Source organism: Symphalangus syndactylus, chromosome 10 (assembly GCF_028878055.3).
Source record: "Symphalangus syndactylus isolate Jambi chromosome 10, NHGRI_mSymSyn1-v2.1_pri, whole genome shotgun sequence".
In the NCBI taxonomy this organism is placed as follows: Eukaryota; Metazoa; Chordata; class Mammalia; order Primates; family Hylobatidae; genus Symphalangus; species Symphalangus syndactylus.
This window is the reverse complement of record NC_072432.2, coordinates 91252046-91274169: the sequence shown is the minus strand read 5'-3', so window position 1 is coordinate 91274169 and position 22124 is coordinate 91252046. Positions and strand designations below refer to the sequence as shown.

The 22124-nt window shown below is 43.5% G+C and overlaps 1 protein-coding gene and 1 non-coding gene across 14 annotated transcripts in view; both read right to left on the bottom strand.

The window, feature by feature from the left end:
• The window catches only part of KANSL2 (KAT8 regulatory NSL complex subunit 2), a 31046-nt gene extending 9255 nt beyond the window's left edge, over positions 1-21791 (bottom strand). For 2 of the 13 annotated variants that reach the window (XM_063610573.1, XM_063610576.1), the window contains exons 1-8: positions 21711-21763; positions 21385-21589; positions 20906-21165; positions 18567-18745; positions 17948-18062; positions 10089-10256; positions 7092-7254; positions 5662-5758 (exon numbers count right to left, since the gene is read on the bottom strand). In XM_063610573.1, the coding sequence (XP_063466643.1) occupies positions 5662-5758; positions 7092-7254; positions 10089-10256; positions 17948-18062; positions 18567-18745; positions 20906-21156 (973 nt within the window). In that variant the 5' untranslated portion in view covers positions 21157-21165; positions 21385-21589; positions 21711-21763. Of the gene's footprint in view, positions 1-5661; positions 5759-7091; positions 7255-10088; positions 10257-17947; positions 18063-18566; positions 18746-20905; positions 21166-21381; positions 21681-21710 lie in introns of those variants that run through there. The other 11 variants (XM_055295057.2, XM_055295059.2, XM_063610577.1 and 8 more) reach the window with 10 other exon arrangements.
• On the bottom strand, positions 5426-5562 carry LOC129492423 (small nucleolar RNA SNORA2/SNORA34 family). The gene has a single exon (XR_008660872.1). It is a non-coding gene; the product is annotated as a small nucleolar RNA SNORA2/SNORA34 family (small nucleolar RNA).
• Positions 21792-22124: the final 333 nt, after the last annotated feature.

The following is a 22124-nucleotide window of genomic DNA, read 5'->3' as shown; positions in this document are numbered from 1 at the left end:
TGGGTCCTTCACTTTCAGTCGAGTGCTGTCTCCATTAGACCACAGTAAAGAGTTAACAGGTCACCAATGGCAGTCGCATCTTTCTCTGGGATAAGGACTTAAGGAAGGGTAAGTAACTTAGGCAACTATGGAGTGGAAAGGAAAGAGCATAAAAGGAAAAAAAATACTTCCCTTCTCTTTTCAAATACATTTTCAATTTTGCTTTATATTTATATTTTAATAAGCTATTTAAGTACAGTATTATAACATCTAAAATAGTCCTTAGTATCTGTAAACTGAGTTTTTTCCCTTATAAAAGTAATTCAAGCTCGTCTTAACCAAAAAATAAAAGAACAGTGAAAAAAGGGCATTCACAACCATACCATGCACAAATTATCACATTTCTGTATTGTTCCCTCCCAGTATTTGGTTTCATGAAATTTCAGACACCGTACAGAATTCCATATCCTGGAATGTCACTATCATTTTGCTGTCATTCATAAATTTTGTTAAATAGATTTAATGACTGAAAATATTCCACACTATGTTGTGTCATTAATTTATCTCCCTATTCTCCAGCTCTAAAAATTTTAAGGCTGTCTCAAGTTGGAAGAATATTTCATGTAAAAATATTGGTCTGCATTTCATTATCTCCTTAAAATAAATTCCCAAAGGTAAAAATTACTGTATGAGGAAATATGAATTGTCAAATTGCTTTCCAAAAAGCTTTTATCAATTTATATTCCCACTGGCAATACTTAGAAGGGTCAATTTCACCATACTCTCAACTACTTTTGAAATTCACTGACTCATTTTTGAAAAACTGCGTATTTTAAATTTTATTTTAAAACAAATATATGTACAAATATCAATTTTATAGATTTTAAATCTTCCTTGTTTTATTTCCTATTTACAGTTGACCTTGAACAACACAAGCTTGAATTGCACGGGTCCACTTAACACGTGCATTTTCTTCTGCCTCTGCCATCCCACAGACAATAACACTTCCCCCTCCACTTAACAAAAAGACCATGAGAATAAAGACCTCTATGATAATCCACTTCCATTTAATAAACAGTAAATATATTTTCTCTTCCTTATGATTTTCTTAGTAACACTTTTTCCTAGTTTATTTTAAGAATACAATATATAAGACATATAAAATATGTGTTAGGAAGCTATGTTGTTGATAAGGCTTCTGATCAACAGTAAGCCATAAGGCTATTAGCAGTTAAATTTTGGGAGAATCAAAAATTACACACAAATTTTCAACTGTGTAGGGGGTCAGCACCCTAACCCCATGAATTGTTCAAAGGCCAACTGTATTTATAGTGAAGATACACACTTTTAACTATTAGCCTTTTTTTCTTTTTGAGACAGAGTCTCACTCTATCGCCCAGGCTGGAGTGCAATGGCGCGATCTCGGCTCACCGCAACCTCCGCCTCCTGGGTTCAAGCGATTCTCCTGCCTCAGCCTCCCAAGTAGCTGGGATTACGGGCGCCCATCACCACACCCGGCTAATTTTTGTATATTTAGTATAGGCGGGGTTTCACCATATTGGCAAAGCTGGTCTCGAACCCCTGACCTCAGGTGATCCACCCACCTCAGCCTCCCAAAGTACTAGGATTACAGGCAAGAGCCACTTTGCCCGGCCCTATTAGCCTTTTCTATCTTCTTTTAAATCTGCCCATAGCCTTTGCCCAATTATGTTTTAAGCAATTTTTTTTTTTTTTTTTTGAGACAGAGTCTCGCTCTGTTGCCCAGGCTGGAGTGCAGTGGCGCAAAACCTCAGCTCACTGCAAGCTTCGCCTCCCGGGTTCATGCCATTCTCCTGCCTCAGCCTCCTGAGTAGCTGGGACTACAGGTGCCAACCACCACACCCAGCTAATTTTTATACTTTTAGTAGAGATGTGTTTTCACCATGTTAGCCAGGATGGTCTCGACCTCCTGACCTCGTGATCTGCCTGCCTCGGCCTCCCACAGTGCTGGGATTACAGGCGTGAGCCATCGCACCTGGCCTTTTTTTTTTTTTCTTCAGACGGAGTCTCACTCTGTTGCCCAGGCTGGAGTGCAGTGGCATGATCTCCTCTCACTGCAACCTCTGCTTCCCGAGTTCAAGCAATTATCTGCCTCAGCCTCCCGAGTAGCTAGGATTACAGGCACCCCCCATCATGCCTGGCTAATTTTTTTTGCATTTTTACTAGAGATGAGGTTTCACCATCTTGGCCAGGCTGGTCTTGAACTCCTGACCTCGTGATCCACCCATCTTGGCCCCCCAAAGTGCTGGAATTACAGGCGTGAGCCACTGCACCTGGCTTTTTTTTTTTTTTTTTTTTTTAAGAGACAGGGTCTTGCTCTGTCACCCAAGATAGAATGCAGTGGCATGATCCTAACTCACTTCAGCTTCAAACTCCTAGGCTCAAAAAATCCTCCCAGGTAGCTAGGACTACAGTCACATGCCATCATGACCAGATAATTTTTCTTTCTTCTTTTTCTTTAGAGATGAGGTCTCACTGTATTGTCCAGGCTGTAAGCGTTTATCTTTAGTTTTTCATTACTTTGCACAACCATTTTATATATTAAGAACAATAATCTCTTATCAGACATGTTGTAATTAATAAATTAGTAAAATATTTAATAAGCAAAATAAAAATCAGCTTCCCATCAAAAGACTAAGAAGAGGTTCTCCTAGGCCGGGCGCGGTGGCTCACGCTTGTAATCCCAGCACTTTGGGAGGCCGAGGTGGGCGGATCACGAGGTCAGGAGATCGAGACCACGGTGAAACCCCGTCTCTATAAAAAATACAAAAAAATTAGCCGGGTGTGGTGGCGGGCGCCTGTAGTCCCAGCTACTCGGAGAGGCTGAGGCAGGAGAATGGCGTGAACCCGGGAGGCGGAGCTTGCAGTGAGCCGAGATCACGCCACTGCACTCCAGCCTGGGTGACAGAGCGAGACTCCGTCTCAAAAAAAAAAAGAAGAGGTTCTCCTTCTCCTCTTCCTACTAAAGAAAATTAAGTGGCTGGGCGTGGTGGCTCGTGCCTGTAATCCCAGCATTTGGGAGGCCAAGGCGGGCAGATCACAAGGTCAGGAGATCGAGACCATCCTGGCTAACACAGTGAAACGCTGTCTCTACTAAAAATACAAAAATTAGCTGGGCACGGTGGCAGGCATCTAAAATCCCAGCTACTTGGGAGGCTGAGGCAGGAGAATCGCTTGTACCCGGGGAGGTGGAGGTTGCAGCAAGCTGAGATCGCGGTACTGCACTCCAGCCTGGGTGACAGAGTCAGACTCCGTCTCAAAAAAAAAAAAACAAACAAATAAAGAAAATAAGTTTTAATTTCCAAATATTTGGCATTGCTTGCCAAGCAAATGAAATCCAGCAATCCTATTTAATTAACAAGTGCTTTTACTTCGAAATTTTTCTCAATGCCTACAATAAGCACTTTCACAATTCAATCAACAACTCAAAAAGGTTTGAAGGCCCAATGCCAAATGTAGTCCTTTAACAGAATCAAGAGACATTATGATGGTTCAAAGGCAAATTAATTGAAAAGAAGGAAAAAAAATGCATCTCATTTTTGGAAATGGTAAACTTCTTTTTTTTTTTTTTTTTTTTTTTTGAGACGGAGTCTCGCTCTGTCGCCCAGGCTGGAGTGCAGTGGCGCCCTCTCGGCTCACTGCAAGCTCGGCCTCCCGGGTTCACGCCATTCTCCTGCCTCAGCCTCTCCGAGTAGCTGGGACTACAGGCGCCCGCCACTACGCCCGGCTAATTTTTTTGTATTTTTAGTAGAGACGGGGTTTCACCGTGGTCTCGATCTCCTGATGGAAATGGTAAACTTCTAATTCGAATGATGTTTAAAGTATGCAAGTTAGAGGCCAGGCACAGTGACTAAGTGTTATTACAAGAGTCAAGAGACTGGGCATGGTGGCTCACACCTGTAATCCTAGCACTTTGGGAGGCTGAGGCGGGAGGATCACATGAGCTCAGAAGTTCAAGACCAGCCTGGGCAACATAGTGACACATCCTCTCTACAAAAATTAAACAAAATTAGCTGGACATGGCAGCACATGCCTGTAGTCCCAGCTACTCTGGTGGCTGAGGTGGGAAGATCGTTTAAGCCCAGCAGATCACGGCAGTGAGCCGTCATCATGCCACTGCACTCCAACGTGGGCAACAGAGTAAGACTCTGTCTCAAAAAAATTAAAAAAAGAAAACTTTTTAAAGAGTCAAGTTTCTTTTTTAAGTTTATAAAGGCCAGGTACAGTGGCTCATGACTGTAAGCCCAGCATTTGGGGAGGAAAGGACTGGCAGATTGCTTAACCCCAGCAGTTTGAGACCAGCCTGGGCAACATATTGAAAATTGTCTCTACAAAAAATAAAAAAAAAAAAAAATAGGCCAGGTGCAGTGGCTCACACCTGTAATCCCAGCACTTTGGGAGGCCAAGGCAGGCAGATCACTTGAGGTCAGGAATTTGAGACCAACCTGGCCAACATGGTAAAACCCCGTCTCTACTAAAAATACAAAAATTAGCCAGGTGTGGTGGCACACGCCTGTAGTCCCAGCTACTCAGGAGGATGACGCACAAGAACTGCCTTGAACCCAGGAGGTGGAGGTGGAGGTTGCAGTGAGCCGAGATCACACCACTGCACTTCAGCCTGGGCGACAGAGTGAGACTCTGTCTCAAAAAATATAATTAATAATAAAATAAAATAAAGAATTAGCCAGGCATGGTGGCACACATACATAGTCCCAGCTATTCAGAAGGCTGAGGTGGGAGAATTGCTTGACCCACGAGTTAAGGCTACAGTGAGCTATGACTGAGCCACTGCACTCCAGCCTGGATAACAGTGTGAGACCCTGTCTCAAAAAAACAAAAATTAAAAAAAAAAAAAGCTGGGCATGGTGGCTCACTCCTGTAATCCCAGCATTCTGGGAAGCCAAGGCGGGTGGATCACCTGAGGTCAGGAGTTCGAGACCAGCCTGGCCAACATGGTGAAACCCCATCTCTACTAATAATACAAACATTAGCCGGGTGTTGCGATACGTGCCTGTAATCCCAGCTACTCGGAGAATCACTTGAACTCGGGAGGCGGAGGTTGCAGTGAGGTGGAGGTTGCAGTGAGCCGAGATCACGCCATTGCACTCCAGCCTGGGAGACAAGAGCAAAACTCCATCTCCAAAAAAAATAAAATAAAATATAGAAGTGAGGGCCTTAACCACACAAAAGGATAATACAAGAAGTTCACAGTGCAAAATCATCCTTTCAATTGGGGTGGAAAACCCACAGTAATTTTTTAAGTTTATAATTAGATTTAACAGCATTAGGATTCTAATAAGCAAGTTAAATCAGAAACCTTGAGACAATTACAAATATCTTATGTATATTTTGGGACCCAAGTATTAAGACTATAAATAAATATTAGCCCACATCTATGAAAAATGACTCATGTTTCTTTCTAATGAATTGACCATTACATTTCCGAAGTTATGAAATGGCCAACAGACCACAGAAAGACAATTCTTTAGGCTCCTGCTTGAAACCAACAGCTTCAGCAAACTGCTGGCCTTGATTCAGGGCCAAAGGAAAACAAAATCCTTCAGTTAAGCAAACTAGCACAGAGATTCCCAGTAGTCTTCAAACTAGCAAATCACAGCCTTAACAGGCAGAGTAAAAAGATACGGGTAAGGCAGTGTCTGGTCATTGGAAGAGACTGATTGGAACAACGAACATCATCCACAAAGGCCAAGCACCTCTGACTGGAACGAGTGGTATGGGCCTAAAATGGAAAAAGACAGATAAAATAGACCCACAAAAGAACATACAAACAATTACGATGAAAATAGTTATATAAGAAAAGCACATCCTAAAGGCTAGAAATTCAACATTTAACAAAAATAGATTCAATAATATTATGCAAAAGACAAAAAACTTTAAAACCTAGTGTATAATGAATGAGTCAACCTTAATCCCAAATACACCTCTCCATATTCTAAAAGTGTGATATAGCCTAATTAACACAAATTTTGTCTTTTACCAACAGAACTCTTTGAAATTGTAGCCTTAAGTGGAATCTCAACAAATGAAACAAAATTACTCTTACTGAAACAGAGACCAAGGGTTTGAAAAACAAATTTAAGAATGATCACTTAACTCTTCTTCCTATTAACCTTACTTCCTGACATTCAATTGCTCCTATTCTACCTTCCCACCTTTTAAAACAAGATTCCCAAGCAATTTAGGCTTAACCTGTGCTTATTTCTGAACTGAAGAATATCTGAACCAAGGACTTAGAAACTTTTCCCAACTACTCAATACGCAGATGAGAATACTGAGGCCCAGAAAAGTTAAGCTAACTGTGCAGACATAGAGCTGGTCAGTGGGGACTCAGACTAGAATCCATGTCTCCTGACTTCAAGCTAAGTGCTTTCACTATAACCCAAGTGCAAAAAGTCAATTTCAGATCCAAGACTGGACATAGGGAGTTCAAGACCAGCCTGACCAACATGGAGAAACCCCGTCTCTACTAAAAATACAAAATTAGCCAGACGTGGTGGCACATGCCTGTAATCCCAGCTACTCAGAAGGCTGAGGGAGGAGAATCGCTTGAACCCGGGAGGTGGATGCTGCGGTCAGCCAAGACGGTGCCATTGCACTCCAGCCTGGGCAACAAGATTGAAACTCTGTCTCAAAAAAAGACTGGACATAATGTTTTGGCAATTACTCTAATTTTGTAAATAAAGTGAACATGACCAGGCACGGTGGCTCATGTCTGCAATCCCAACACTTTGGGAGGCCAAGGTGGGTAGATCACGAGGTCAGGCAGTGGAGACCAGCCTGGCCAACATACTGAAACCCCATCTCTACTAAAAATACAAAAAAATTAGCGGGGCGCGTGGTGGTGGGCGCCTGTAATCCCAGCTACTCAGGAGGCTGAGGCAGGAGAATCGCTTGAAACTGGGAGGCAGAGGTTGAGAGATCTCAGTGAGCCAAGATCGCACCACTGCACCACTGCACTCCAGCCCGAGTGACAGTGCGAGACTCCGTCTCGAAAAAATAAAAACAATAAATAAAGTGAACATATATACCTTAAAGGTATACACACAAATTACCTGTTGGGCGGCACCATCTGTGGCCAGCATTCTCCGTTCCTTCAACTGCCTATGCAGTAAGGCTTCCACTCCATAGCGCTGGCGGTATCGACGCAGACATTTTAATCGCTTTAAGTTCTCTCGTTCTTTGGCCAAAAGTCCCTCTGGGCCAGTCAGGAGACTACTGCCTAAAGTTACATGAGTCAAGATGTTATTTGCCAAGCAGTCCATCAAGGTTACTTCTCCAAGTCAACAAGTAAACAGGAAAATCCTTGGGCATAAGATAGGCAGTTTCAAAAGCAAATGAGCTCCCAATCCAGGTAAAAAGACAGAAATAAATCTAATTATAGTCATGTACTACATAACCACTTTTTAATCAATCATGGACCATATATATATGGTGGTCCCGTAAGATTATAACAAAGCTGAAAAATTCTTTTTTCTTTTTTTTTGAGGTGGAGTCTCGCTCTGTTGCCCAGGCTGGAGTGCAGTGGCGCACTCTTGGCTCACTGCAAGTTCCGCCTCCCAGGTTCACGCCATTCTCCTGCCTCAGCCTCCTGAGTAGATGGGACTATAGGTGCCCGCCACCGTGCCCGGCTAAATTTTTTTTTTTTTTGTATTTTTAGTAGAGACGGGGTTTCATCGTGGTCTCGATCTCCTGACCTCGTGATCCACCTGCCTCGGCCTCCCAAAGTGCTAGAATTACAGGCATGAGCCACCGCGCCCGGCCAAAGCTGAAAAATTTTTATTGCCTAGTGACATCATAGTTCAACCCACATATTTGTGGTGATGCTGGTGACCAAACCTACTGCACTGCCAGTTATATAAAAGTCTAGCATAGGCTGGACACAGTGGCTCACACCTGTAATCCCAGCACTTTTTGGGAACCCAAGGCGGGCAGATCACCAGATCAGGAGATTGAGACCATCCTGGCCAACATGGTGAAACCCCATCTCTACTAAAAATACAAAAATTAGCTGGGCGTGGTGGCACGCGCCTATAGTCCCAGTTACTCAGGAGGCTGAGGCAGGAGAATCGCTTGAACCCGGGAGGTGGAGGATGCAGTGAGCCAACATCACACACTGCACTCCAGCCTGGCGACAGAGTGACACTACATCACAAAAAAAAAAAAAAAAAAAATCTAGCACCTACAATTATGCACAGTACCTAATACTCGATAATAAACAACTGTGTTACTGGTTTATATATTTACTATATTTGTCCTTAGAATGTACTCCACTCTATTTATTAAAAAAAAAAAAGTTAAATGTAAAACAGCCTCAGGCAGGTCTCTCAGAAAGTATTGCAGAAGACATTGTTATCATGAGATGACAGCTCGCTGCATGAGATTGTCCCTGAAGACCTTCCACTGGGAAAAGATGTGGAGGAGAAAGACAGTGACACTAGGCCCATGTAGGCCTAGGCTAATGTACGTGTTCGCATCTCAGTTTTTAACAGAAGTTTAAAAGGATTTTTTTTTAATTAAAACTAGAAAAGCTTATAGGGATATAAAAAAATATTTTTGTACAGCTGTACAGTGTGTTTGTGTTTTAAGCTAAGTGTTATTACAAAGTCCAGAAGTTCTTAAAAAATTTTTTAGGTTTATAAAGGCCAGGTGCAGTGGCTCATGCCTGTAATCAATCCCAGCACTTTGGGAAGCCACGGTCGGAGGATCACTTGAGCCCAGGAGTTCAAGACTAACCTGGGCAACATAGTGAGACCCTGTCTCTACAAAAATTTAAAAATTAGCTGGGTGTGGTGGTGCATCTGTAGTCCTAGCTACTCAGGAGGCTGAGGCAGGATAGCCTGAGTCCAGAAGTTGAAGGCTGCAGTGAGTGAGGACCATGCTACTGCACTCCAGCCTGAGTGACACAGCAAGATTCTGTCTCTTTAAAAAAAAGCTTATAGGCTAGGCGCGGTGGCTCATGCCTGAAATTCCAGCACTTTGGGAGGCCAAGGTAGGGGGATCACTTAGGTCAGGAGTTCCGAGAGCAGCCTGGCCCACATGGCAAAACCCCCTCTCTACTAAAAATAAAAAAATTAGCCGGGCATGGTGGAATGTGCCTGTAATCCCAGCTACTTGGGAGGCTGAGGTGGGAGAACTGCTTGAACCCAGGAGGCAGAGATTGCAGTGAGCTGAGATCATGCCACTGCACTCCGGCCTGGGCAACAGAGCGAGACTCCGTGTCCGTCTCAATTTAAAAAAAAAAAAAGTTGGCCGGGCGCGGTGGCTCACGCTTGTAATCCCAGCACTTTGGGAGGCCGAGGCGGGCGGATCACGAGGTCAGGAGATCGAGACTACGGTGAAACCCCGTCTCTACTAAAAATACAAAAAAAATTAGCCGGGCGTGGTGGCGGGCGCCTGTAGTCCCAGCTACTCGGAGAGGCTGAGGCAGGAGAATGGTGTGAACCCGGGAGGTGGAGCTTGCAGTGAGCCAAGATCGCACCACTGCACTCCAGCCTGGGCAACAGAGCGAGACTCCACCTCAAAAAAAAAAAAAAAAAAAAAAAAAAAAGTTTATAAAGTAAAAAAGTTACAGTAAGGGTTAATTTATTATTGAAGAAACATTTTTTTATAAATTTAGTACAGCTTAAGTGTACAGTACTTATAACGTCTACAGTAGTAAATAATGTGCTAGGCCTTCCTGTTGACTCACCACTCACTCACTCGCCCAAAATAACTTCCAGTCCTACAAGCTCCATTCATGCTAAGTGCCCATTTTTAAAATCTTTTATGCCATAATTTAACTGTACTTTTTCTATGTTTAGATGTATTTAGGTACACAAATACCACTGTTACAACTGCCCACAGTATTCAGTACAGTAACATGCTTGTACAGGTTTGCAGCCTAGGTACATTGTAGGCTATACAACCTACATTAGCGTGAGTCACTCTATGAAGTTTAAATGACAAAAATCACCTAACAACGTATGTATCCCCGTCATTAAGTGACACATGACTGTACTACCAAATTCACACGTTAAACCCACAACAGCTTGTTGGAACTGGCATAAAACTTGCCTAGAGCTTCATGTTCCACCTTGCGATTATGTAAGTACCGGCGCTTCTTCTCCTTGAGCAGATGCTGAAGTCGTTTAAACTGATCAATATACAAAGACTGCAAACGAATTAGCTTTTCACGCATAATCAGGGCCACTTCTTCTGCCGTGTAGACACCAGCATGTCTGGAATAAAACAGAATTCAGCAAAGCATAAGAAAACAATAATAATAAAACCCAAGTTTAAAAGAGCAGAGATGTCAGACTAAGTTTGTTATTTAACAAGTGGTGAAATAATCACCTTAATAGTAATGTTTTCGCAAAACATTGTACCATTCAAGTTGTTATTAAATAAAACAAAAGAGAAAATCTCCAAGAAAGAATACTAATCTGTGATTTCCCAAAATGGGGGAAGGAGAAATGTCTTATTTTTCCCAGCTATTTGCATTATGTTGAAAAGAAAGTGAACATGTGGAACACTTTAAACTTTTATTAATCCACATTCTTAATGTTTTGATATGAAATCATCACTTACCAGTCAGGGCAGCTTTAAAATGTTCAATTCATTAACATGTATCTCTCACATATACATATATATATATATATATATATATATATATTTTTTTTTTTTTTTTTTTTTTTTTTTTTTTTTTTTTTGAGATAAGGTCTCACTCTTGTCACCCAGGATGGAGTGCAGTGGTGCAATCGATCACAGCTCACTACAACCTTTGCTTCCTGGGCTCAAGTGATCCTCCCATGTCAGCCTCCCGAGTAGCTGGGACTACAGGTGTGCACCACCCCACTTGGTTAATTTTTGTATTTTTTGTAGAGATGGGATTTCACCATGTTGTCCAGGCTTGAACCCCTGGGTTTAAGCGATCCTCCCGCCTCAGCCTCACAAAGTGCTGGAATTAAACGCATAAGCTACTGCACCTGGCAATATATTTTAATTAAAGCACTAAAGATACCAATATCAAATAATTTCTTTTTTTTTTTTTTTTGAGACAGAGTCTTGCTCTGTCACCCAGGCTGGAGTTCAGTGGCACAACCTTGGCTCACTGCAACCTCCACTTCCCAGGTTCAAGTAATTCTCCTGTCTCAGCCTCCCAAGTAGCTGGCATTACAGGCACCTACCACCATGCCCAGCTAATTTTTATATTTTTAGTAGAGATGGCGTTTCTCCATGTTGGTCAGGCTGGTCTTATCTCCTGACCTCAGATCGATCTTCCAGCCTCGGCCTCCCAAAGTGCTGGGATTTCAAGCGTCAGCCACTGTGCCCAGCCAAAATTTGTAATTGTTTAAAAAATATAGGCCTATATTGGAGCTCATATGGACCCTCAAATAACCAGTCAAAATGGGCTATACCCTGTCCTCAGCTAATTTTCTTGACAATATTCTCAAAATTCAGTACCCTAGGTTAACCCTTAATTGCCAAAGATCTGGCACAGATCCATATCAACTTGATTAAGCTTTGCTGCCAATTATAAACTAAAGAATTTCTGGCCAGGCATGGTGGCTCACGCCTGTAATCCTAGCACTTTGGGAGGCCAAGACAGGCGGATCACCTGAGGTCAGGTGTTCAAGACCAGCCTGGCCAACGTGGCGAAACCCCGTCTCTACTGAAAACACAAAAATCAACCGGGTATGGTGGTGGGCGCCTGTAATCCCAGCTACACGGGAGGCTGGGGCAGGAGAATTGCTTGAACCTGGGAGGCAGAGGTTGCAGTGAGCCGAGATCGTGCCACTGCATTCCAGCCTGGGTGACAGAGCAAGACTCCATCTCAAAAAAAAGAATAAAAAAAAAAAAGAACTTCTAAAAGTTATGCTAGGGATTAAAATGTGGAAGACTGTTCTCTGGCTCTGATTTATGCAATCAAAATTAAGAGATGAGGCCAGGTGTGATAGCTCACACCTGCGATCCCAGCATTTTGGGAGGCCGAGGCAGGCAGATTGCTTGAGCCTGGGAGTTCAAGACCAGCCTGGGCTGTAACATGGTAAAACCCTGTCAATACAAAATATACAAAAGTTAGCTGGGCATGGTGGTGTATACCTGTAGTCCCAGATACTCAGGAGGCTGAGGTGAAAGGATCACTTGAGCCTGGGAGTGGGGAGGCTGCAGGGAGCTGAGATGGCGCCACTGCACTCCAACCTGGGTGACAGAGCAAGACCATGTCTCAAAAATAAATAAATAAATAAATAAATAAGAGAATAACTTTGAATTTTAAAAATTTTGTTTCATTCACCGTCTGATCATTACATAAATACAAAGAACAAGCTATATACCTTAAGTTTCATACTGAGTAAAAATTTTATTGAAAAGGCAAAACACATAAATTACACTCATTTTAAGTCAAAAAATTATGCTTTATTACTTTTTTGTTTTTAAGACAGAGTCTTGCTCTGTTTCCCAGGCTGCACTGAAGTGGCACAATGTTGGCTCACTGCAACCTCCGCCTCCTGGGTTCAAGCAATTCTTGTGCCTCAGCCTCCACAGTAGTTGGGATTGCAAGCGTGTGCCACCACACCTGGCTACTTTTTTTATTTTTTGTATTTTTAGTAGAGATGGGGTTTCACCATGTTGCCCAGGCTGGTCTCAAACTCTGGGTTCAGGCAATCCACCTGACTCGGCCTCCCAAAGTGCTAGGATTACAGGCATGAGCCACTGTGGCCAGCCTATGCTTTATTTTTAAAAACTAGCTGTTAAGGCACTGAAATACACAGAATATATAAAATTAACTTTAGGACTGACAGCAAGTAATTTCTGCCAAAATTTCTTCATAAATATAAACGAAAGCCAATATTACCGGTGTGTAAGAGGTACTTCACTATATTCTGAAGTAAAAGTGAAAAGAAATTAAGAAAAATCAAAACATGGTTAATAAAACCAGCAAAGGGCCGGGCGTGGTGCACAAGGCCAAGGTGGGTAGATCACTTGAGGTCAGGAGTTCGAGACCAGCCTGGCCAACATGGCAAAACCCCCTCTCTACTAAAAATACAAAAATTAGCCAGGTATGGTGGCAAGCACCTATAATCCCAGCTATTCAGGAGGCTGAGGCAGGAGAATCACTTGAACCTGGCAGGCAGAGATTACAGTGAGCCGAGATCACACCACTGCACTCCAGCCTGGGCGACAAAACGAGACTCTGTCTCCAAAAATAAAAAATTAAATAAATAAAATAAACAAATTAAATAAATAAAAATAAATAATTAAATAAAATTAAATTAAATAATAAAAAATAAATTAAAAAAATAAATAAAATAAAACCAGCAAATTACAGAAATGACAAAAGCTAACAGACTATCAGAAAATGTGAAAAGGCTTTAAAAATACCTAACGGTTGGCTGGGCGCGGTGGCTCGAGCCTGTAATTCTATAGCACTTTGGGAGACCGAGGTGGGCATACTGCCTGAGCTCAGGAGTTTGAGACCAGCCTGGGCAACATGGTGAAACCCCGTCTCTACTAAAATACAAAAGAAAAAAAAAAAAAATTAGCCGGGCACGGCAGCGTGCGCCTGTAGTCTCAGCTACTAGGGAGGCTGAGGCAGAAGAATTGCTTGAACCCAGGAGGCAAAGGTTGCAGTGAGCCGAGATCGTGCCACCGCGCTCCAGCCTGGCAAGAGAGCGAGAGTCCGTCTCAAAAATAAATACATAACGGTTTCACAAGGTGACTAAGTTACATCTTCAGAAAAACGGGTTATGCCTACATTATCCTGTCTGTAACCTAAAATACTGAGGCCTTGACCTAATATAGAGTTTGTTAAAATGAAATTCACTTTTTGAATACTGAAAATGAGAAAAATAAAAATTGTTTTAAAAAATTAATTTCACGGCACCCTGTCAGAAGAGAATTTAACCAATGGTCTGGGACTGAAATGTGCTAATCTGAAGCCATTACTATTAGAAGTTATTAGAAATCATTTGGTGGGGGCAGTAAGCAACCTACTAAATGAATGCCTGCTGGTTCATGTAAAAGATGGCTCATTTACTTAAAGATGAATGTGCCAGACTTTCAGAGCTGGACATTAAAATTATGTACTAATTGCCCTTGCTCTGGTATGCACAAATTAAAGTCAAGGTTTTATTATTAGAATTCATCTTCAAAAAAGAGGGTCTCACCTTATATTCTACTAAATAGTCTCTCTTATAAAGGGCATTCTCCAAATTTCTTTATTTGGAAAACAATGATGAAGATTCAATAATGTGAAATAACCTTCAGCCAAACAAGTTTTGGATGTTTATAGAGGTCATATGATACAATTATTATTTAAAAAGGGAAATGAAGATTTAACAATTACCTTTAGGATAAAATTTCTTAAGTATTAGATGTTGTAGACAAGCTTTTATTTATTTTTTCTGTGTGTATGAGATAGGGTCTCCCTCTGTTGCCCAGGCTGGAATGCAGTGGCACCATCACAGAGCCTCAACCTCCCAGGCTCAAGCGATCCTCCCACCTGAGCCTCTTGAGTAGCTAAGACTACAGACCACGTGCACCACCACGTCTGGCTGATTTTTAAATCTTTCGTAAAGACGGTGTCTCCCTATGTTGCCCAGGCTGGTCTCGAACTCTTGGGCTCAAGCAATCCTCTCACCTCGACCTCCCAAAGTGCTAGGATCACTGGGCACGGTGGTTCGTCCCTGTAATCCCAGCACTTTGGGAAGCCGAGGTGGGCGGATCACTTCAGGTCAGGAGTTCGAGACCAGCCTGCCAACATGGAGAAACCCCGTCTCTACTAAAAATACAAAAATCAGCTGGGCATTGTGGCGGGCACCTGTAATCCCAGCTACTTGGGAGGCTGAGGCAGTAAAATCATTTGAACCCGGGAGGCGGAGGTTGCAGTGAGCTGAGATCGCACCATTGCACTCTAGCCTGGGCAACAAGAGTGAAACTCCGTGTCAAAAAAAAAAAAGTGTGGCCGGGAGCGGTGGCTCACGCTTGTAATCCCAGCACTTTGGGAGGCCGAGGCGGGCGGATCACGAGGTCAGGAGATCGAGACCACGGTGAAACCCCGTCTCTACTAAAAATACAAAAAATCAGCCGGGCGCGGTGGCGGGCGCCTGTAGTCCCAGCTACTCGGAGAGGCTGAGGCAGGAGAATGGCGTGAACCCGGGAGGCGGAGCTTGCAGTGAGCCGAGATCGCGCCACTGCACTCTAGCCTGGGCGACAGAGCAAGACTCCGTCTCAAAAAAAAAAAAAAAAAAAAAAAAAAAAAAAAAAAAAAAAAGTGCTAGGATTACATGCGTAAGTCACTGTGCCTGGCCACAAACAAACCTTACTTTTAACAAAACAATTAAGTAAATAGTTACTTTGAGAGAAATCATATATATACTAACAGGAAGTTTAAAAAATCTATGCCAACAATATTCTAGTTAGGATAAAGTCTCTAGCAACATCATAAACAATATAAAAGGTGCCCTTTGTGTAACAAGCAATTGAAGATAAATGTGGTTAAACTATTAGATGATTCAAAAAGTGATCCTATTGATGACAAACACACTGGTGCCCTAAGATAAAAATTCTTAATGAAAAGAATTTCACTCAGTGGACATACTACTAAATTACTATACTATTAAATATAAGGAGAGTAATATGTAATCATAAGGAGACACTGAACAACTCTATTTACATGCCTAAAAATGCATAAATTTAGTGGGCCTAAATTTTTTTAAAAAATAATCTCACTGAGGAAAATTAACGAAAGCCTTATACTTAGTTGCCTAATAGCTGACCGTATTTGGGGCTTTATTTTCTCTTCTGAACATGTTTCTTCTAGGAAAGAGTGACATCAACTGCCTAGTCCTTTCCACTTTTATATTTCTCATAAAATGACCTGGTATTTTGGTTTATACAGCAGTCTCTTGTAAGTTAAATCAGCATGCGTGTGCCTCCTAGAGACTGATCCACTCTAGATTATTACTAACAAAATCAAGTTTCTTGACCTTAAGCTGAGTGTTTACCACATCAAACGACACTCCCTTTGTAACCCTAGAGAGCATACATCTCTTCAAAGCAGCAAGTTTGGCCATCTAGAACCACAATGGAAAAAAAAGGAATGAAGCTGGGCCTGATGGCTCATGCCTGTAATCCCAGCACCTTGGGAGACCGAGTCAGGTGAATCACGAGGTCAGGAATTCGAGACCAGCCTGGCCAACAAGGTGAAACCCCATCTCTACTAAAAATACAAAAAATTAGCTGGGTGTGGTGGTGGGTGACTATAATCCCAGCTACTTGGGAGGCTGAGGCAGGAGAATCGCTTGAACCTGGGAGGTGGAGGTTGCAGTGAACTGAGATCGTGCCACTGCACTCCAGCCTGGGTGACAGTGCAAGACTCCATCTCATAAAAAAAAAAAAGGAATGAATATGTTGGTTTAAGTTACTATTTGTGAGAGAATCCTGCGAGAGAACAGATATTCCCTTTCAAACTACTTAGATGGGCTTTCTAAACTAGTACTTCCTGAATAGTTGACCACAGTGAGATTACTCAATAGAAATGGATGAAATTAGGCCGGGCGCGGTGGCTCACGCTTGTAATCCCAGCACTTTGGGAGGCCGAGGTGGGTGGATCACGAGGTCAGGAGATCGAGACCACAGTGAAACCCCGTCTCTACCAAAAATACAAAAAATTAGCCGGGCGTGGTGGCGGGCGCCTGTAGTCCCAGCTACTCAGAGAGGCTGAGGCAGGAGAATGGCGTGAACCCGGGAGGTGGAGCTTGCAGTGAGCCGAGATTGCGCCACTGCACTCCAGCCTGGGCGACAGAGCAAGACTCCGTCTCAAAAAAAAAAAAAAAAAAAAAGAAATGGATGAAATTATTCTACTCAGAAAACGTAACCCTAACATATGGCCATACCATCCGGAACATGCCCAACCTCCTCTGATCTCAGAAGCTAAGCAGGGTCAGGAGAAAATGTAACCCTAAATGACTTCTTATAAACCAAAGAATCCAAAGTAATGAAGAAAATGCTATTGCAAGAACAAAAGCCCAATAGTCAATCTAGAAATTACCCCTCCCACTATTTACAGTCCCTCTACATAAACTGACAGTACAAAGTGTTAACACACAGAAGTCAGCAGGCAAACATTTTTAAAAACTAAACCCAGACCTTGAGACACAAATATGAGACTCCAGAGTGGTAATGTTTTTATGCTTCTACAACTCCTATGGTGATGATGGGTTAAGTGAAGAGCAGAAGCTTACTAAGATATAAACCTGATTAAGATACAATCACTTTTGGGTTTCTAAATCGGTTTCTCTTTCTTAGACATGAACCCAAAATTCTTGAATACCTTTTTATTCTTCTTTTTAAAAAAAATCCACACACAAAAAAACACTAAATGCTTGAGCTGATGAATATGCTAATTACCTTGATTTGATCATGACACAAGGTTTACAAGTATCCAAACATCACACTGTGCCCCATAAATACGTACAATTGTCAATTTAAAACAATATACAACTTTTAAAAATTTATAAATCCCATAAACACGACATTTTGCAGAAGTATTCAACTACAATCACATTATTCCTGAGGTTTAGGCCAAGCACCCATTCACAACCATTTTCTCTAAACTGGTCTGACCATTTCTCAATCCACCTCCCACATTCCCATGTCTAAATTTTCTGTTTTCTCCCCTATACTTTCTCATACATAGAATTTGGTGTTCAAACTTTTTTTTAAATTACAAGGCTTCTAAAAAAGAATCATCCTGCCTTGAAGCAAGATGACAACGAACCGTGCCACTTTTATATACAGAACCTCTTACTGCTGACAAATAGCTGTCTTCCACCCTCCTAGGATACTAATTTATTAACACAGCATGCAGCACTACATTCCACCTACTAACTACATTTCAAATGCCTTATGTGGAGTTACAACTTACTTTAGGGGATCTTCTTGATCACTGTCTATGCTATCAGCTTCACTGTCAGGGTCACCTCTCCATGTCTGATCCACAGTAATGGGTTCCTGCTCCCCATCACTCCAGCTGTCTTCATCTGAGGCAAGGAAGGGAGAGCAGCCATTAAGACTTCCCACCTCTGTAACTCCACCACACAAAACTAGATTACTTATCAACCCAAACCTTGAAATTTTAAAAACAAACAAACAAAAAAAAAACACTTAGTACAAACGTACTGGCAAATAAAAATGCTTTAAGAAAATACAACCCAAGTAAGATTACTTACAACATAAATGAGTAAACCATGCCCTCTCAAACAGAAAAATCAACTTAAAATTACTGTTCCCTGAAATTACCTAACAAAGCCGCTGAGCATTAAAAAAGCAATGAAAGAAATGGTCACCAACTCAGGAAAGTAAACCTAGGCAAACACTACTTCAAATTCAAAAGAATTGGTAAACAACAAAGCAATTCCAGAATTCTCACCAAATTGCTGATGAATTAACAATATTGCCAAATAGTTCAAGGCATTGTGCTAACCCAAAATAGTTCCCCCTTAACTTTCTTCCTCCCTTTTCATTCCAGGAGAGAAGGTCCTTACCTAGTATTCGGCTGGCTTCACTGCGACTACTTTCTGGAGTCTGAGACCCCACCTCTGTCTTAGCATATGAGCTCAACTGGCACAGGAGTGTTTCACCCATAGGCCCTGGGTTGGTCTTCTTCATTTGAGCATGAAGTGCCAGGGCATTCCTACGGACATGTTCAGCACAGAAGGACACCCTAAAGAGACAAAACATTAATATTTTATAAGTTCCTTCTCGAAAGTGTTCAATAATGTTCATAGTCCCTAATCTTTAAATCATTTTTAGGGAATTAAAATGACTATTACATTCATTTCTAAAAATGCAAGTCAGGCCGGGCGCGGTGGCTCACGCTTGTAATCCCAGCACTTTGGGAGGCCAAGGCGGGCGGATCACGAGGTCAGGAGATCGAGACCACAGTGAAACCCTGTCTCTACTAAAAATACAAAAAATTAGCCGGGCGTGGTAGCGGGCGCCTGTACTCCCAGCTACTCCGAGAGGCTGAGGCAGGAGAATGGCGTGAACCCAGGAGGCGGAGCTTGCAGTGAGCCGAGATTGCGCCACTGCACTCCAGCCTGGGCGACAGAGCGAGACTCCGTCTCAAAAAAAAAAAAAAAAAAATTCAAGTCAGAGGAATTTAACTGGCCCAAGGTCAACTCATTTGACTTTATTAAAGGAAAATAACAGGCGGGATGAAGTGGTTCACCCCTGTAATCCCAGCACTTTGGGAGGCTGAGGCAAGGGATTGGGTCTTGCTCTGTTGCCCAGGCTAAAGTGCAGTGGTGCAATCATAGCTCACTGTAGCCTTAAACTGCTTGGTTCAAGTGATCCTCCTGCCTCAGCCTCAAAGTAGCTAGAACTATAGGCATGTACCACTGTGCCCAGCAAATTTTTCTTTAGTTTTTTTTGTAGAAACGAAGTCTATGTTGCCAAGTCTGGTCTGGAACCCCCAGGCTCAAGTGATCCTCCCACCTCAGCCTCCCAAGTAGCTGGGACTACATGTCCACACCACTATGCCCAGCGAATTTTTTAATCTTTTGTAGAGACGGGGTCTCACTGTATTGCCTGGGTTGGTCTCCAACTCCTGGCCTCAAGTGATCCTCCTGCCGTGGCCTCCCAAAGTGCTGGGATTACAGGCATGAGCCACTGCGACCAGCCAGGGACACAATTTTAAAACTACAAGATATGTAAAAAATTATCTAGTCAGGTTATGTTTTTGCATGGATACCTTTGCATACATGATGAAAACTATGAAGCCTCTTACAGAAGAATACACACATATACAACTTTGCATGTTATTTAACAAAATTCATGGACACCCAAATAGAGCCACGTACTCCTCCATTAAGAGGAATTTTAGGGGCCAGGTGCGGTGGCTCACGCCTGTAACCCCAACACTCCGGGAGGCCGAGGCGGATGGATCACCTGAGGTCAGCAGTTCAAAACGAGCCTGGCCAACATGGTGAAACCCTGTCTCTACTAAAAAGTACAAAAATTGGCCGGGTTGGCCGGGCGCGGTGGCTCACGCTTGTAATCCCAGCACTTTGGGAGGCCGAGGCGGGCGGATCACGAGGTCAGGAGATCGAGACCGCTGTGAAACCCCGTCTCTACTACAAATACAAAAAATTAGCCGGGCGTGTTGGCGGGCGCCTGTAGTCCCAGCTACTCGGAGAGGCTGAGGCAGGAGAATGGCGTGAACCCAGGAGGCGGAGCTTGCAGTGAGCCGAGATTGTGCCACTGCACTCCAGCCTGGGCGACAGAGCGAGACTCTGTCTCAAAAAAAAAAAAAAAAAAAAAAAAAAAAAAAAAAAAATGGCCGGGCGTGGCGGCGCACAGGCTAAGTCCCAGCTACTTGGGAGGCAGGAGAATCGCTTGAACCTGGGAGGAGGAGGTTGCAGTGAGCCGAGATCTCCACTGCACTCTAGCCTGGGGAATAAAGCGAGACTGTCTCCAAAAAAAAAAAAAAATTAATTTTAGGGCCAGGCGCGGTCGCTCACGCCTGTAATCCCAGCACTCTGGGAGGCCGAGATAGGAAGATACCTTGAGGCCAGGAGTTTGAGACCAACCAGCCTGGTCAAAATAGCAAGACCCCATCTCTCTTATAAAAAAAAAAAAAAAAAAGTAATTTAGAATATGCCTTTATTTTACAGATAAGGGAAAAGGACCAAAGAGGTGAACTAAGTAATCCAACTCAAGGGTCTTTCCAGTCTTCACCGTTTTTTCAGTTTCCCAAGGATACAACCATAACCCCAAATTTACAAGGACATGATATCAAAAGCGGCAGCTATGCTGAAGCCCGCATCATATCACATACCCCCTCGCTTTAAGACAAACTACATATATATCTATACATATATACCCATCTTTCTTCTCTGGCTTTGGGGCAGCATTGGGACATCTTTTTCCATTCTTCGTCGATATATAACTACACTGCTTGAAGGGTGCATTCTTGTCTTCAAGGATATGCTTAATGCAAAACTCCTGCCCCTCCAGACGAGGCTGAGAGCATGGACGATGAGTGAATGCACAAGACAGAGGTTCCTGAGACCTGGGCACTGGAGTGATCCTCCCCCGATTGGTTGGCAAGACGTGAATCCGAATCCTGTTCATAACCAAAACCTGCGGGGTCAAACGAAAGATCAAAAAGCCCTTACCCTTCCCGAAAATTCCTGCTCCACACAGATCGCGCGGGCAGTTTCCAAACGACAGGCAGAAGTCTTTCCCCTAAGGTACGCTCCGTAACTACCCGCCGCCCTCCCCAAGTCTCCACAGGCATTTGTGGCTTTGCCTCCCTTTAGCGTGTCCCTCCATGCCCAGCCCCACCCCGAACCACACCACGCTGAATGTATCTTCAGGACTCGCACAGCTGCAGCACGAAGGGAAGTGACAACACCAGCCACACGCGGCGGCCACGCCGCCTCCCCGCACGCCGCCTTTGTCCCGGCCTGCCTCAGAGCGCACGACTGGGCCTGGCCTCGGAAGCCCATGCGAGCGCCATTTTGTCCTACGGCTCCGGTCACCGGAGATCCTGGCTCCTGGAAGCCTGCAGGAAGGAGACTGACTCTGACACTGCTTTGAGGCGGAGTAGCAGCTCTGAGCTGACAACAAGAGCGAAATAGCAGCCCAATTGCAAGAGCTTAGAGCAAGGAGCACCGCCGTCTTACCTCAGGAGCTGCGCTTCGCCGCGCTCTGCTGTGCCGCTCGCACTCCTCTGGTGGCGCCCGCGGCTCCTAGATCGGCCTCGCCCCTTTCCGGACTCCTGGCTACTGATTGGCTATCGCTCGTACGACAGGGTGTCGCCATTGGCCGAGGCCCACTACCTATAGTGTCTAGGAGGGCGGAGCGCCGAGAAAATGCGAGGTTGGGGTGGCTAAGACGGACTGTCTGTCAGCAACTCCTCCAAGAGGAGAGTGAGTCGGGGAAGGGGGCGGAGAGCGGGCTGCCGGGCGGGTTGCCAACTACTGATATTTTTCCACCTTGCAGCGTGGCTCGTTTTCCGGCGACTTTTGGACCCTCAAGTCTGTGGTCCTAGGCTGCTGTTCCCTCACCACTGTACACAGCTAGTATAAAATCAGACA